Source organism: Eschrichtius robustus, chromosome 16, assembly GCF_028021215.1.
Source record: "Eschrichtius robustus isolate mEscRob2 chromosome 16, mEscRob2.pri, whole genome shotgun sequence".
Taxonomy (NCBI): Eukaryota; Metazoa; Chordata; class Mammalia; order Artiodactyla; family Eschrichtiidae; genus Eschrichtius; species Eschrichtius robustus.
The window spans coordinates 72,537,701-72,555,583 of NC_090839.1; the positions used below are offsets into that span (position 1 = coordinate 72,537,701).

The 17,883-nt window shown below is 40.3% G+C and overlaps 1 protein-coding gene across 1 annotated transcript in view; it reads left to right on the top strand.

The window, feature by feature from the left end:
* DCTN5 (dynactin subunit 5) overlaps positions 1-17,883 on the top strand; it is a 29,229-nt gene that overhangs the window by 886 nt on the left and 10,460 nt on the right. The window contains exons 2-5 of the mRNA XM_068565401.1: positions 27-95; positions 7,475-7,593; positions 10,812-10,923; positions 14,709-14,811. Coding sequence (XP_068421502.1) covers positions 27-95; positions 7,475-7,593; positions 10,812-10,923; positions 14,709-14,811 — 403 coding nt within the window. The remainder of the gene's footprint in view (positions 1-26; positions 96-7,474; positions 7,594-10,811; positions 10,924-14,708; positions 14,812-17,883) is intronic.

Here is a 17,883-nt window from a genome sequence, read left to right on the forward strand (position 1 = left end):
CTCGGTTTTCTGCTATTTCCTTGCAGGCATCTGGGAACAAAGTTAGTCGCCAGTCGGTACTGTGTGGAAGTCAGAACATCGTTCTCAACGGCAAGGTAAGGGACGGAGCCAGCTCCGGGATGCATATTTCTGCTTTCTTTCCACTGATTATCACATCAGCAGGGCAGATGAAATGTTGTCTCCCATTTATTGCTATATATGCTAAAATTCTCTCTCTCTTTTTTAATTCTCCAAATTGGGTTTATTGAATACAAAAAAGATGCAGTAAAAAGAGGCAACAGAAAGCCTTTTCCCTGTTATTCCAGGCACAAAATACAATGGCACCCAGCACTGAAATTATTAGACAGTATTGTAGTGTGTCCTGTATTACTGGACACAAAACATAAATAGACAACACAGTATTTTAGTGTAGAAACTAAAGGGATACTGATATAATTATCTGTTTACTAATGAATGATCCATTATTAACTGAAACTTAATTTGAGAATTGGGAAAGATAACTAAAATCTGAAATGCATTTGAAAAATGGAGTGTGAAAGGCTCAGAACCTTGTCGTCTGGATAAACTGAAATAGCACAGAGATGAGCATAAACCTGGGATAATGTTAGAACACTTCAGAACCAGAGAAAATATCAAGATATATTTGAGCTTGACAAACACTGAAGTCCCTGGTTTCTTCCTGCCATTAGGAACACTCAATTTTCCTTGAAATATTAAATCTCTAACTTCTAGAGGTAAAATAGTCTCACCGTAATCAAAAGATCACAGATATTTTCAGTAGAGACACAATTACTGTGTCTGTTACCCCATCATACCATGAGGTTTAATGGAAGAGAAACATAGTTTGGTAGTTAGATGTAATTAGTAATTATAGATACACTGTTTCAGTACAAAATTAGAAAATTCAGTTAACTCCATCTGACTCGTTAGCAAATATGTGGAGTTTTTTTTGAAATCCTTCAGCTAATTCCAAAACATTTTCTGTGATTTTGTAGGGAAGATTTGTGTGTGTGTGTGTGTGTGTGTGTATTTATGACAAAATTCGCCATTTTAAGCATGTTTAAGTATACAGTTCATTGACATTAATTATATTCACAGTGTCGTGCAATCATCACCACTATATCTATTTCTAAAACATTTTCATCACTCATACGGAAACTCTGAACCCACTAAGGAATAACTCTCATCCCCTTTTCCTCCCAGACCCTGGTAACCTCAATCTACTTTCTGTCTCTATGAATGTGCCTATCCTAGATATGTCATTTAAGCGGAATCATGCAAGATTTGTCCTTTGGGCTGGCTTATTGCACTTAGCATAATGTTTTCAAGGCTCATCCATGTTGTAGCACGTATCAGAATTTTATTCATTTTCATGACTGAATAATATTCCATTGTATATACGTACATGTTTATCTATTCATCTGTTGATGGACGTTTGGATTGTTTCTACCTTTCCACTATTGTGAGTAATGCTGCAATGAACATTGGTATACAAGGATATATTTGAGCCCTGTTTTCAGTTATTTATTACATACCTAGGGGTGGGGTGTCTGGGTCATATGGCAGTTCTATTTTTTAGCTTTGCGAAGAACTGCCAAATTGCACCATTTTATGTTCCCACCGCAATGCAAGAGAGTACCAATTTCTCCATATCCTCATGAACGCTTGTCATTTTCTGGGTTTTTTTTTTTTTTGGATGTGTATATGAAAGGTATTCAATATTTCACTGTGTGTTTTTTTCTTAATTAGTTACTTTATTTATTTTATTTTTGGCTGCATTGGGTCTTTGTTGCTGCACGCGGGCTTTCTCTGGTTGCGGCGAGCGGGGGCTACTCTTCGTTGCGGTGCGCGGGCTTCTCATTGTGGTGGCCTCTCGTTGTGGAGCATGGGCTGTAGGTGCGTGGACTTCAGCAGTTGTGGCACGTGGGCTCAGTAGTTGTGGCTCATGGGCTCTAGAGCACAGGTTCAGTAGTTGTGGCGCACTGGCTTAGTTGCTCCGCGGTATGTGGGATCTTCCTGGACCAGGGCTCAAACCTGTGTCCCCTGCATTGGCAGGTGGATTCTTAACCACTGCGCCACCAGGAAAGCCCCTCATTGTGTTTTTTTTTTTTAATTAATGTTTTATTGGAGTATCGTTGATTTACAATGTTGTGTTAGTTTCTGCTGTACAGCAAAGTGAATCAGCCATCCATATACATATATCCACTCTCTGCTAGACTCCATTCCTATACAGGTCATTACAGAGCACTGAATAGAGTTCCCTGTGCTATACAGTAGGTTCTTATTAGTTATCTTTTATATATGATAGTGTGATTTGCATTTCCCTAATGTCTAATTACGATGAACATCTTTTATCTTATTGGCCATTTGCATATCTTTGGAGAAATATCTATTCAGTCCTTTGACCATTTTAAAATCTTGTTGTCTCTTTGTTGTTGAATTGTAGGAGTTCTTTATATTCTGGGTATTAAATCCTTATCAGATTTATGATTGCAAATATTTTCTACCATTCTGTAGATTGTCTTTTTACTTTCTTGATAATGTTCTTTGATGCACAAGAGTTTTTAATTTTGATGAAGTCCAGTTTATCTATTTTTTCTTTTGTTGCTTAAGTTTTTGGTGCCGTATATCTAAGAATCCTTGCCAAACCCAAGATCATGAAGATGTACTCCTATGTTTTCTTCTAAGAGTTTTATGGTTTTAGCACTTGTATTTATTAAATGGTCGTTGATCCATTTTGAGTTAATTTTTGCATATGATGTGAGGTTGGGGTCCTAATTAATTAATTTTTGGGGGTGTGGAAATCTACTTGTCCCAGCACCATTTGTTGAAGAGATTGTTCTTTCCCCGTTGAATGGTCTTGTCATCCTTATAGAAAATCATCTGGTCACAGATGTATGGGTTACTTTCTGGACTCTCAATTCTATTCCATAGTTGATATATCTGTCCTTATGCTAGTTCTACACTATTTTGGTTACTGTAGACTTGTAGTAAATTTTATAATCAGGAAATATGAGTCTTCCAAATTGTTCTTTTTCAAGATTGTTTTGGTTATTCGGGGCCCTCTGTTTCTTTTTTGAAAGGTGTTTTATTTGGCAATATTTGGTGCACACAGAAGACTGATACGCGATATATATGTTTTGAAGCATAAAAATTAAATCAACACCATGAACCCACCACCCAGCTGAAGAACTGGAACATAATCAGTGCATAATAATACAGTACAGCCTGAAGTTCTTCTCCCATTTCTTTCTTCTACCTCCTTCCAAGAGGATACCACTATTCTGAACTTTTTGTCTTATAAATTCTGTATTTTTCAAAAAAAATTTTTTACCACATACGTGTGTATTTCTAAATAATATATATTGTTTAGCTTTACTTGGTTTTCTGTGACTATTTTTACCCTCAGTTATTGTAATAATAACAGTAGAAAACATATATTACATTTAGTAAGTAACATCGTTCTCAGCTTAGTTTCTAAGATTCATTGTGGTTTACGCATTTTCACTGCTGTGTACAATTCGGTTTATCCCCTCTCTTATGGGTGGATAGTTATTTTGTTTCCAGCTTTTTGTTACTATGAGCAATCCATTTTTGTTTCCAGCCCCTGTCCCTTTCAGACTTTGACATTTCTGTTTTCCTGAGCCCTTCTATCGGGTGTCACAGTGCCTGCAGGAAGAGATAGGGATCAGATGAGCAAAGAGGACTGGGTGTAAACCGGAATGGTGGAGCCTGGTGAATTGGAGAATACAGGACCTAGCTAAGCTCGAGATGATTGTTGCCATATGGGAATGCAGACCTATACTTCCAGAGCTTCTGATTTTCTCAAAAGAAACTGGAAATCTGGATTTTTAAAAATGTAAAATGTGCTACTATTCACATAATAGCATCTAATTTAAATGATAAAAATGGCTGCAGAGGCCAGAGAAAACCATTTCTAGGTGCAGCCCTCAGACCCCCAACTTGCCACCTCTGCCTTGTCCTTGTTGAGTTCAGTGAAGTCTGCTTTAATACTGTTTTTCTCTCTGAAACATCTTTTTAGGCACCTCCTTTCATTTTAACACCCTGTTGCCTCTATTTTTAATCTGACTTCTCTTCTTTAGCTCCATTCTTTATGAGATAGGAAACCAGGGTTTGAATACCGCTTGCTAAATTTCTTTGACCATCTGTGATATCGTTTCCTTCTTATGTTTTTTGTGTGTTTGCTTCCTCCGTGGGAATGTAATTTAGGCTGACTGAGGGACTTATATGGATTTTCTTTATTTCTAGATTAAGATTGTTATCTTTACTTAAAACACAATAAAACAATCACAGCCATTACCAAATACTCAGAACTCTTGGTATTCTGTTTTCTTCCAAAAGAAAAACAAGTCATTTTCTCTGATTGTAGATGGAAACACAAGCTGAAAAACAATGATTGAAGTAAATTAAGGATCTCAGATGAAAGAATTATGTACTAGAAGTAGGCATCTCTCTAAGCTTGAAGAAGATAGCTTTTAAAAACCAAGAGAGGAATTCCCTGGCAGTCCAGTAGTTAGGACTCGGCACTTTCACTGCCGGGGCCTGGGTTCGATCCCTGGTCAGGGAGCTAAGATCCCGCAAGCTGCATGGCACAGCCAAAAACAAAACAAAACAAAACAAAAAAACCAAGAGGACCTGTAATACTTTACAATCAGTAGCAGATGTGAACATTTCTTTTTACCGATAGAGGTTTTATAGACTGAACACATGTGGGTCAGATTGGTAAACTCTTCCAGGTGTGAGCCCATTTCTTTTTTAGTATCTTCTCAGAGCCTCATGTTCTGGCTAGTGATTTATCTAAATTCACCTATATTTGAGGTATTCCCATCTACTTCTCTAGCTTGACCTTCTGTCTTGGGTCCCAGACCTTTATTTACAACTGCCTGTTGGTCATCCCACAGATTCCACAAACTCAGCATTTCAAAATTGAATTTATCATCTAATCCCCAGAATTGCTCACACTGTCCTAGGTTCTTTTTCTCTTACCCAACATCTAAACAATGACCGAGTCGTATAAAGTCTCTTCTTTTTTTTTCTTTTTAAATATTTTATAATGGAACATTAAAAAAATCATTTTTATTTAGGTATATTACATACAATAAAGTGTACCCATTTTAAATATGCAGTTTGAATAGTTTTGGCTGATGTGGACATCTATGCAACTAGTACCACAGTCAAGATATAAAATATTTCCATCACCTTAGTTTCCTTGTGTCCCTCTGCAGTCAAGCCTTCTTCTAGCTTTGCCCAGGTAACCTGTGTAAAACTAATAGAGGTTAGTTTTGCATTTTCTCAAGTTTCCTGTAATAGGAATCATGTACTTTTTTTTTTTTTTTTTTTGGGTCAGCTTCTTTCCCTCAGCATAATGTTTTTGAGATTTATCCATGTTGTTGGATATATTCATGGATTAGTAGTTCATTACTTTTTATAGATGAGCAGTATTATTATGGAACTTTTAGGACACGTATAAGAGTAGAGAGAACATATAATGAGTCCCTATATACTCATTCACCAGCTTCTACAATTAGCAATATTCTGGCATTCTTGCTTCATCTCTATACTCACCTGCCAAGTTCAAATCAATTTTGGAGTAGAATATTTTAAAGCAAATTGCAAGCATAATATTATTTCACCCATAAATATTTCAATGTATATCACTAATATTTAAAGGCTTTAAAAAATGTATAGAGGACCGTTATTATAATATATTTTTTAAAAAACCAGTCATTCCCTAATATCATCTAATCTAATCCTCATTCCGTGTTCAGTCTTTCCATTATCTTTTTTTTTTTTGGCTGCGTTGGGTCTTCGTTGCTGTGCGCGGGCTTTCTCAAGTTGCAGCGAGTGGGGGCCACTCTTCATTGCGCTGCATGGGCTTCTCATTGCGGTGGCTTCTCTTGTTGTGGAGCACAGTCTCTAGGCGTGTGGGCTTCAGTGGTTGCAGCATGCAGGCTCAGTAGTCGCAGCACACGAGCCGTAGAGCGCGCGGGCTTCAGTAGTTGCGGCGCGCAGGCTCTAGGGCACGCGGGCTTAAGTAGTTGCGGTGCGTGGGCTCAGTAGTTGTGGCACGCAGGCTCTAGAGCGCAGGCTCAGTAGTTGTGACGGCCGGGCTTAGTTGCTCCGCGGCGTGTGGAATGTTCCCGGACCAGGGATTGAACCATGTCCTCTGCATCGGCAGCCGGATTCTTAACCACTGCGTCACAAGGGAAGTCCCTCCATTATCTTAAGATGTCTTTTTACAGTTGGCTTGTTCAAATCAGGATCCAAACAAGGTCAGATACACATTACTGTTTGGTTGATGTGTCTCTTAAGTCTCTTTGAATCTGTAACAGTTTTCTTTCCCTGCCTCGTTTTTCTCCGCATGCCATTTATATGTTGAGGAAACTGGCTCACTGTCCTGCAGTATTTTCAAATTTCTGCATTTGACTGATTCTGTTTACACAGTGTTGCTTAATGTGATCTCTGTTCCCCTCTCCTTCCTCTGAGCTGGTAGCTGGATCTAAAGGCTTGCTCAGATTTCTCTGCCTCTGATTTATTTCTCTTTTCCTGATGCACAGCTTTTGCCTTAGGTAAGGCCCACCATCTCGTTTCACCTTGATCCATCTGAAGGGTCACTTCCCCTCCAGTCTTGCCTGCCTCCATTCAGGCTCCAGACTGCTTCCAGAGTAATATTTCTAAAATGAAGCTTCGCTTGTGTTAATCCTCTGCTTAGAATCTTTCATTGATTCCTTATACCCGCTAGGGAAAAACATCTGAACTTCTGTACTCAGCACAGGTAATTCCTCATGATCTGGTCCCTTGCTTACTTTCCCAGCCGCAACCCCAGCCACGTGCACTTTTTTTTTTTTTAAACCTCATTTATTCAGCAGACATTTCAAGAATGCCTACTCTTTACCAAGTATGGGGCATTAGTTCCGCCCAGTTTCTGGGTTGTGTTATTCAGCCCCTCCTGGCAACCTCTGGGGAAGCCAGATATCACACCTTGCAGTGTAGCACATAATCTGGGTCCAGAAATTGGGAGAGGAAGCAGAACCTCAGTGGATCCACCTCTGGAGCATGAAGTTGGAGATAGTAGCGTTAGGAGATTAGACAAAGGTGGGAACAGCCAGGACTCTCACTGAGCAAGCAGCCAAGGCTCGGGGTCAGGTGGAACCGAGTGCATCTGAGGAGATGCACAGACCAGGTCTGCCACAGGTATTCTCAATAAATGTTTGTCCATCCATTGAGTCCTATTCATGGGATAATAAGGGCAAAGCTTGTGATGTACTGGGAACATCTTGAACTGCAATCAGTATTATGAGGGCAATTCTCTTTACCTTAAAAGTTATCCCTTTTGACAGAACAGGTGATTTAGTAGAGTATAGCATAACTCTCAAACTGTCTTGTTTTCTACTCTTTTTCATTATGTTTTAGGCTATGTTGGTAGCTTTTTAAAATATGCTTTGTTTTATAGACCATTGTGATGAATGACTGTATTATTCGAGGGGATCTGGCAAATGTAAGAGTTGGACGTCATTGTGTCGTGAAAAGTCGGAGTGTCATAAGGCCACCATTCAAGAAATTCAGCAAAGGGTATGTAATTTAATGACGTGTTTCAGTCTTGGGCAAGATGCTGCTACTGGTGGTACTATCCATGTGTTGAGTTGTGGGGGAAGGAGCAGGTCTATGCTATTGTTTGGGACGCTAAGTAAGAATTCACCATAATGAACACAACTCTGGTGTTGGTTGTCTTAGTCTAGTTGGTGGTTAGTTGCCAGAAACAATCCACTTAAGCTGGCAAAAGCAAAGAGGGTTCTGATTAAACAGCCACAGGCATATTTGATGGAATTTAAGGGTAGAAAAAGGGGTCAGGCTTCACAAGGGACTAGAACCTGGAACTGGACAGCTAGCCAGAATCAAGACCACTATTCTGTCTGGCTACCGCTCTGTTACCAAGGTTATACTGTTTCTTAACTGTCCTCCTCTCTGCACTTCTGCTTCCCTCTTTTTTCTTTCAGCTATATCTTCCAGCTTTTCTCATGGAGCCAACCTTGCTGCCTCAGCCCTTTTTTTACATCACTTCTCCATTTAGGCTTCCAGTGGATACCAACCAGAGATTTTAGGTCCTATTAACAAAATGTTGGGAGAGGGAATCTAATTAGCTCAGTATGAGTTAAGTGCCACCCCTAGTCTAAACAGCTTTGACCCAGAGAGCAGGGTCAAGTCAGGCCCACTGATCTCTCAGTGGGAATAAGGATTGTCTAAGAAAGGGCATGGACAGGGCAGGAAAACCGACCTCTATGCTTGATATGATGGTATTCTCTTTGCCTCTCTCTCCCTTTGCCCTCTTGGTTCCTACCTATGGCACCATCTGCTTTTCATCCAAGAATTCAACAAGCATTGATTGAGTGCTTTCCTTATGCCAGTCACTAGGTTATAAGCTGGGCATATAAAGATGGATCAAATAGGGTCTCAAAACCTAGTGTTAGAAGTAAAACAAACTAGTGAATGTAACAAAAAAGAAAGAGACTCACAGATATACTGAACTAGTGGTTACCAGTGGGAAGGAGGAGGGGCAAGACAGGGATAGGGGATTAAGAGGTGTACAAACTACTACATATAAAATAAATAAACTACAAGGATATGTTTTACAGCACAGGGAATAGTAGCTAATATTTTATAATAACTATAAGTGGAGTATAACCTTTAAAAATTGTGAATCACTGTGTTGTACACCTGAAACTTATATATTGAAAATCAACTATACCTCAATTAAAAAAACAACAACAACCTAGTGATAGAAATAATTACATAAACAGATAGCTACTGTAGAATGTGATGCTATAACATGATAGCCACTATAGAATGGAATACTCCTGTCACTGGGGCATGAACATGGTTAGGAAGGAACAGAGAAGAGGGCAGCTAACTCAGACTGTCATACCTGGGTGTATATCATGCAGGAATCGTCCTGCATTTCCCATCGTGATGTTGTGCTCCAGGCTTTCATTACGTTCAGGAATTGGAGCAGGGAGTCATTGTAAATCATATGAAATTTAAATGAAGGCATTTGCTCATTAGCTCAGAAGGCTATTTTTTTTTTTTTGGCCATGCTGCGTGGCATGTGGGATCTTAATTCCCCGACCAGGGATCGAACCCGGGCCCCCTTCAGTGGAAGTGCAGAGTCTTAACCACTGGACCACCAGGGAAGTCCCTCAGAAGACTGTTGAGGGGAGGGGACTTCCCTGGTGGTCCAGTGGGTTAAGATTCTGTGCTCCCAATGAAGGGGGCCCGGGTTCGATCCCTGGTCAGGGAACTAGATCCTGCATGCATGCTGCAACTAAGAAGTCCACATGCCACAACTAAAGATCCCATGTGCCGCAACTAAGACCCGGCGCAGCCAAAAAATTAATAAATATTTTTTAAAATTTAGAAAAAAAAGGACTATTGAGTGGAAATCAGAAAACCCTGTGACGCCCTTTCATGGTTTCATACAGTGACTGATGCTCTGCTAGAGTTGTTGACTCCACCTCCTGATAAAAGCATTATTGGGCTGGGTACGGTCCAGGAAGAGGACTGAGAATGAATAAGAAGCTTATTGGTGAATGGAGGGACGTGTAAATTAGAATAGTCCACATGAGAAATATAGAAATATGAAAGTGTAAATAGCAACACATGAATAGAAGGTGAATGTCGATTTCCTCCCCTGTATATCTCAATACCAGGACCAGATAATAGTATAAAGTTTGGAGTTTTTAATTTAAAATTAAGGAGTTGACACTACTGTTGTAGACTATGATAAGATCAAGGAATCCATTGCCACACAAGGGGTCCAGACCAAAAATGCAAATGAATTAAGGAAGATTTAAATAAAGTATAGGTCTGTGGAGGACAGGTATCATCTCTGACAAAATATTCCTGACAAAATAGAACACAGGACTGGAAAGAGCCAGTGAGCATCCAGCTGCTTTATATTAGTTCTAGTCCAAATATTTTACATCCCAAGGCACCGAAATTTCTTGTAAATATGATCACAGACCACTGTCAATGACATTTGAGGAGTCCTGGAGAATGGGAATGATGTCACAAGTCTGGAGAAAGCCGACTGACTCCTTAAGTCTTGGCTTAAACGTCACTTTCAGTTAAGCTTTTACTTAACCTCCAGTCTGAGTAAATTCTCTTTGTTATCTGCTCTCATAATGTGTTATTTTTCCTCTGTAGCACTTATCACAGTTGTAACTAATTACTTATTTAATCATTTATTTAATCTCTCTTTTCTTCTCTTGTTTGTAAGCTCCATGGGCATGATTGCATCCCTTTTGCTCACCATTGTATTCCCCAGTTCCTAGCATAGAGTCTGGCATATAGTAGACTCTCAATAAAGCCAGTCAATATATAAATTTTTAGCATGTTGGGAATTATATCCCATGAACCTCACATCAGTCCCCTGAAGGATTATAGAGCAGATTAATGAAAATGTGATCTGTGGGCATTTTCAAAGGAGGCAGTAATGAGCAAAACATTCATTCGTTTTTATTTGGTGCCAGATTTTTTAGCTTTGAAGGTTTTGCTCTTACTGTTTTGCTATTTCCTTTCACATTTCCTTGGTCTAATATTTCTGATTTCGATTTAGTAGTCACATGCATCTTCTTCAACATAGAATTCCTTAAGCCTGAGGATTCTTTCCTTGCTAAGAACAGTCTTATTAAGACAAGACGATGGAGTTGAGATTACGATCGTTAGTTCTATAAACCTTGACCAAAAGTACATCACCTTGACCTTTCTTTGTTCATCTTCTTTTTCTTCTATAGCGTTGCATTTTTTCCTTTACATATTGGGGACCATGTCTTTATTGAGGAAGATTGTGTGGTCAACGCAGCTCAGATTGGCTCTTATGTTCACGTTGGCAAGAACTGTGTGATTGTGAGTATGGTGACTTGGCTGGCTGAGCAGCCTCACTCCCTCTCTAGCTCGCGTCCCCCACATCAGTGGGCTTCTGCTTCTGTCATCAAGCAGGGTAGAAGTCCTTTCTGGTCTACTGGTCTATCAGAATTATTACTGAATTTGGAGTTTTTCCTAGGCATTGATAATCATGGCTAACCTTTATGGAACCTCTTCCATATGACGTTAAACTCTTACCTTTGATTATTTCATTTAATCCTCACAACCATCCAAGGGTACTAGGTACTGTTATCCCTGTTTTCAGGTGAGGAGACTGAAGACCTTCGATATTAGGGGATTTGACAAGGCTAGTAAATGGTGGTGCTGGGATTTGAACCCTAGTGGTATGAATAGCCATGTTGCTATGTGGCCTACCTGTTGCTTCACCTCAAGAATCTTACAGTCTGGTGGGGGTGAGGGGATCTTGAAGGGTGCATCAAAATTGGCTCCTAGACAAGAGGAGAATGAGTGTTTCAGGGAAGAGATTGGCATGTGTAAGGGTCAGAGTCACCAACGGGCATGACGTTTAGGGAGCTGCACGAAGTTCAGGGTGCTGGGTGTGCCAGGTGCGAGGCGACCCCTCCCTCAGCAGAATCTGTAGGACCCTGGTCCACAGGTGCCTCGATATCGGTTTGTTTAACCCAACCAAGGCTTTCCAAGGCTGAATTTCTTGGTATTTTATAGATGAAGAGGTTGATTTCAGTTAGGATTTCTGAGACCATCCTGAGTAATGTTAATGATCAGAGCCAAACTGCCTAAATTTTCAGGGAAAATGTTTCCTACATTTTATGTTTGTCCCTCAGATTCTGGGAAAAGCCAAGACCCCTTTCATGCATTTAAATGGCCACTCCCCTTAATTTAGAGTCAGTTCCCTGCTCTGGGTAAGACTAGGACCCTAGAGTATCAGAAAACCTGCAGAAGCCATGCCATCACATTCCAGGAGCCATGAGGGCACAGCAAAGGTGGACAGTGCAATGGAGAGCCCCGCTGCTGAGAAAAACCTTCCAGTCTGACTTGTTACTCAGAATTAAGGGGAGTAGTTGTTTTGCCAAATACTCTTCTCCAGGGGAGTTCCTTAGTATGTATTAGAGACAGAACGTCTGTGGTTCGGGCTGACGTTGAGAAAAGGGAGAAGAAATCCATCCTCTCCCCTCACTCTGACTGTTTGACCAAAGCTGGCTTTCCAAGCCACAGCTGGGTTTTTCTGATATTTTCCTTGGTGATGGGAAGACATCACCATAGTAGCCTAGTCCTTTAGCCCCAGAGCCAAATGTCTGAACGGTTAAAATCCAAATGCTATTCCCACAGCTTAGGGAATTCTAGTCCTATTGTTAGGTGCTCTGCTTTTTGTATCACTTTTCAATACATCAATTCATGGTATTGTCATTGTTCAGTATTGACAGTACTTATTTGCTGAGCCTTTAAAAATTCCCAAGTAATCTCAGGAGAAAGATCCTTTGAGAATCTCAGAGCTAGCAGGAACTCATTTAGAGTCCAACTGTCCTCATGACACACGGATCCTTCCTGTAGCATCCCATGTGGTAGTCTAACTTATGCTTGGATATATGAAGGTGTGGGTGTTAATCAGAATTGCCCAAATGTCTGCAGGAAAAGCCAACAGGCAATATTAATAGGCACTGTTACCATGCCATGAATTTTACTTTTGTCTCTAGTTTTGACAGCATCCCTACGGGCTTGGTTTTATATCCTGTTTCACAGGATTTAAGTAACTTGCTAAATAACTTACATAAGGAGATATGGGTAGCTGTATTACTAGCAACATGTAGTTCTTAACTCCTTCTTGGAAAGTTCTCCAGGAAAGAATAAAGAAGTAGTTTCAGCTTTTTATCTCCTCAGCTATTGCCAAGCCATTGATGCCTAAGAAGTACCTGCATTTTTTATTCTGCTGCCACGTAATTGATCAGTTTACCCAGAATTCTCTGAAACCCAATTGAGCACATTTCTCTGAGTGGGCAGAATGGCCAACTCTAGAAAGCAGGTGCCCTCAGGCTGTGTGGTGGCTGGTAGTATACGGTGAGAAGGTTCATTTCCACTGTCCCTCTCTTCCAGGGCCCTGTGTCTGCAGGTCCCTATCTGTGAATGTGTCCTGCCATATGCAGCACATTGTCTCCTTTTACTCAGTGCCCCATGTGCTTAGTCTGAGTTATTAGGAGCTTAGGCGTCATAGGACATCTTTGAGTTAATTTGGGAGTCACCAGGGGAGCTGGCCATCTGCCCGATTTTTGATGTTGCCAATAATAGGTAATTCATGGAAGAAAACTTTCCAAGGAGAAATGAAGAGCTGCAGTCATAACTTGCTTCTGACCTAAAGATGTTGCCCAACTTGGCTGTTATCCACCCAACTGGAGACAACTTAGTTAGCCACTGAAGAAATTCAGACCTTAGAGGTATAAGCTTTTTAAAAAATTCATTTGGCAATCTACCCAGGAGTTCCTGGACATACATAAGAGTTAGGTATTTAATACTGGGGGAAAATTTGAACACAACCAAATCAAAGTATCTTTTATATTCTTTGGTAAAATCTAAGATCTAGATGGGTTAGCATTATCCTGGTATTTGTTAGGTGTTCCGCATCCTCAGCCACCTGGGGATGTTTTATCAGCTCATCTGACCAGAACACAAGTAAACTTACAGACCCAGATGATGTAAATGCAATCTTTCATTTACTCAGCAAGTTGTCTGAGACATAACTTTAACCGTATACAGAAGCCTCTCCTTTCCCTTAAGCCATGAAAGAGATGAAGCTCCCAGACCTTATTTCTTGCCCCCAAAATGCCGTGGGTGATGGCAGAATTGAAAAGCGATGACAGTGGATAAAGTCAAGCATAATGTCCAGCCTAAACCTTCTAATAACTACCACTTACCCATGGGAGAACAAATGAACTAATAACTTCATATCCAGAAGAATTTGCCCAGACTTGTCCAGTTGGAATTGGCAAAAGAACAAACAGACCTTAAATTGGTAGGTGCAAAACGAATGTACTGGCTAATATGAACCAAGGGTACAGAAGTAGATCCTAATTTCATACATAAGTGGCTCCAGGGGTTCAGTTGATGTCATGAGAATTAATCCCCTTTCCTTTTTTGTTTTCCTCTGGGAGGCTCTCAGGCAGGTCCTTTCCTCATGGAAGCCAGTGGCTGGTCCAGGATTCTGTCCTGTCCTCTAGAATCCCCATTGGAAAGAGCTTCTTTTCCCAGTAGTCCCAGCAGAAGCCCTGACGTTGAGATTCATCGTCGGCTCGTACGCCGATTCCCTAAACCAGTGGCTGTGGCCAGGCTTGGGGTTCATAGTTTGGGATGGGAGGTGAAGCACATGGACTGAGATGGGGATGGGGCGGTATCCAAGGAAAAAATATGTTCTGTTACCAGAAGAAAGGGAAACGGATGCTGGACAAGCAAAACAACAGATATCCACTAAATTATAAAAAAAAGGAAGAAAGAAAAGTAAACAGAATTCTTGAATTCTTGATTGAATTTCATGTAGTATGAAATGCCTAAGATAACTTGAACTGTCCCTAGTGTATGACCCCCACCTCAAATTTACACACATACACACTCACATTTTTACCTCCTGCTTGTCATGTACCACCTGCAGGAGGGAATCGTAGCCAAGCCTCTCGTCACTGTCCATGACTATTGTATGATATCATGAATGGAGAAAATATCAATATATTCCACACAGCAGACAAGACAACTTTTACTCCCATTTCCTGGTCTATTTCCTATTAACAAGATTTTAATTTCAGGGGCGCCGGTGTGTGTTGAAAGACTGTTGCAAAATTCTCGACAACACAGTATTACCCCCAGAAACTGTGGTCCCACCATTCACCGTCTTCTCAGGCTGCCCAGGTAACCTTGGGTGTTGATTATTAAAACTCAAGTTTATTTTCTTTCACAAAAGTAATGCATGCGATTTCTATCTCTAACAGTATGTTGATCTAGCTAACTTAAACATTCTCCTGGTACAGAGTACTCAGAAATACTATCTAAAATATAACTAGTGTCCTTTTACATGCATAATTGGATTCACAAGGAAATTATTAAGGATCAGAAGCAAAGAGGAAACTAAATCCACACTTTTAAGCCTGCTTCAGTTGATGCCGTCTTCATAGTAGTGTGGTTTAGGATTTGATGCTCATGTGGGGATGAGAGATAAAGCCTCGGATCCACACATGGCAGAGAGATCCTCTCGAAGGGTTATCCCTCAGTAAAAAATTGATGTAGGACAAATCTGTCACCAGCACAGGAAAAGTATGAGGAAGCATGTCTCTCTTGGCCTGGGCTCTGGGTGGAAAAAGAAAAAGTGTGTCCAAAGAATTCTGTGGCCTTACCTTCACATTGGTTGGGGTTTGAACTTGTACTTCCCGCCCTGCCCAGGAATGCCCTAACTGAAAAGTTACCATAAAACATGCTCTAAGACCAGTGAGAGCTCTAGGACACCTGAGGGAAGCAAATACATTATCTCTTGACCTTTGCCCATAGGCAAAGCCCTCATGAGCTCAGAGTTCCAAATTACAAGCATGTGAGGAGACAAAAGCAATCCATGCTCATCCTAGAGAGTTTGGAAAACACCGAAAAGCAAGAAGAAAACCTCACATTCCCCAACCCCCACCTCAAGACAGTCTCTTTTCTTCTACGTATTGTTTTACGCAGTGGAAATCACATAGCGCGTGCAAAGACACATCATAGATTCACAGATGGAAGATGATATGAAGAGAGAGATTTGACAATATATGACATCTAACCACTGGGTGGTTTATTTGTTATTCCAATTTTTAAAAATCTCATTACTCAGATCACTGAATACAAATTTCAAAGATGTACAAAATCATCCACTAGGATTCTTTGGGGAGGAAATGGGCCATTCTGCCCTTTCATGCACCTCTGTTTGCAGAGGAGGAAGAGACTTTTATTTGGTAATTCTCCCCATAATGAGTTCCCACTGTGAGAAAGTTTAATAGTTCTTAGCAAGTGCTAGATCAACACGGTCTTGGCGATTGTTTTAGGAGTTGTGAGACAGGCATCTGAGCTGAGATGAGAAGTGTATTGCTGACGAAATATCTTAATCTCTTTTAACTTATTCAAGGCCCTTCGAACCAATTTATGGTCTTTGAGCACTGATGGCGGATGGCAGGGAAGCACTGCTAGGTATTTGAAATCCAGATAAACACTGTGTGTGGAGGTTCTGCCTGGGACCTTAGAGATCATTGTATAGGTGAGGAAACTGAGGCCTAAAGAGGTTGAGTTGTATGACGTATCGGAGCTAGTTGGAGGGAAAGCTTTGACAAGCACTAAAGACTCTTTATTTATTTATTTATTTAAAAAAAATTTTTTTTTTGGCCCCTCGGCTTTTGGGATCTCAGTTCCCCAGCCAGGGATTGAACCCGGGCCATGGCAGTGAAAGCACTGAATCCTAACCACTAGACCACCAGGGAACTCCCAGAACTCCTTATTTAGAGTCCAGTACTTTTTGCACTGATAGGGTACTTCCCATGTTTATTTTATGTGATTTCACAAACAAATGCTAACCATCTAGATACTGCTGTTGGCAATCTCCCCCTTTAATGAAGAGGCATAGGGTTGCAGGAAAACTAGCATATTTTTGGAAGGCTCCACAGCATGAAACTGAGTCAAAATGAAAGGCAAACCGTACAGAAAGGATCTGGGTTAGGGACCAAAAACTCAGATGTCCACAGGAGCCCGGCAGATCATGTAAATGATTGAAGCAATAGCCTATCATAGCTGTTTAAGAATACAGGCATGATATCATGAGAACTTCTGGTGTTTCATGAGGAGCTCAAAATCTGAATTTTTGTATGGTATTTCTGAATTTTTAATTGTTGAGTACTAATTTTTTTTTAGGAGATTAAATACTGTACAGACTAAACATATATTTGGAAATCTAACATGGGCTGCTAGTTTGTAAAAGGTGCCTGTGAGAATTGTGTATCTTTTAAGACCATTTTTTCTATCCTAGTTTCTCTTTGTATATATACAAGAGCATATGTGTGTGTGTTTATATGCGTATGAGTGTATAGGTATGTGTGTTTATACATATATTTGTGTATATAATATGAAACTGTTTTTATATTTATAAACAGAATCATACTCTGTTCTGTTAGGAAACTTGCTTCCTTAGCAGTATATCTTGGGCATCTTTTCTTGTCAGTATGGTGAGATTCACCTCATGCCTTTTAGTGGTTTCATGGTTTTCATTGCATAAATGTCCCACAGTATAACTAATCATCCTCTGGCATAATGGATCAAAAGAAGTTGCACCTGGTTTTTCATGATTAGAAACTTTGCTGCATTGATGCTTTTGTATATATATTGTTCAATTGGGCAAGATTATCTGTGGAATAAATTCTTAAAAGTTGGATTATCAGGTCACAGGGTATGAACTTTTAAAAGTTTTGCTAGATATTCCTAAATTGCTCTTCAAATGGTTGTATGAGTTTACACGTCCACCCAGAGTGTGTGAGAATGCCTCTTTCCTAGAAATTCTTAAATAGGATTCCCCCATCTTTTGTCTTTCTATAGGGTGTTTCTGTTCTGCTTCCATCTGTGATTTGAATATATCTAGCATGTTCGGGCCTTGGATTCAGTTTCATTGTATGAATAGCAGAGCAGTTTCTTCCCTCAAGAGCTCTCACCTTGGCTTGCCCAGCAGGCGTCACCCCAGAATCCAGGGGATGGACGAATCCTTGCCTGGAACAACGTCTGATGTAGTCAGATTTGCCTTAACTCTTCAGGTTATGCCATGATGTACTAACCTCTTTTACCTGGAATATATTTCTCTTTTTTTAAAAATTTATTTATTTTTTTTACTCTTTTATTTTTGGCTGCATTGGGTCTTCATGGCTGTGTGCGGGCTTTCTGTAGCTGCGGCGAGTGGTGGCCACTCGTTGTCGCGGTGCACAG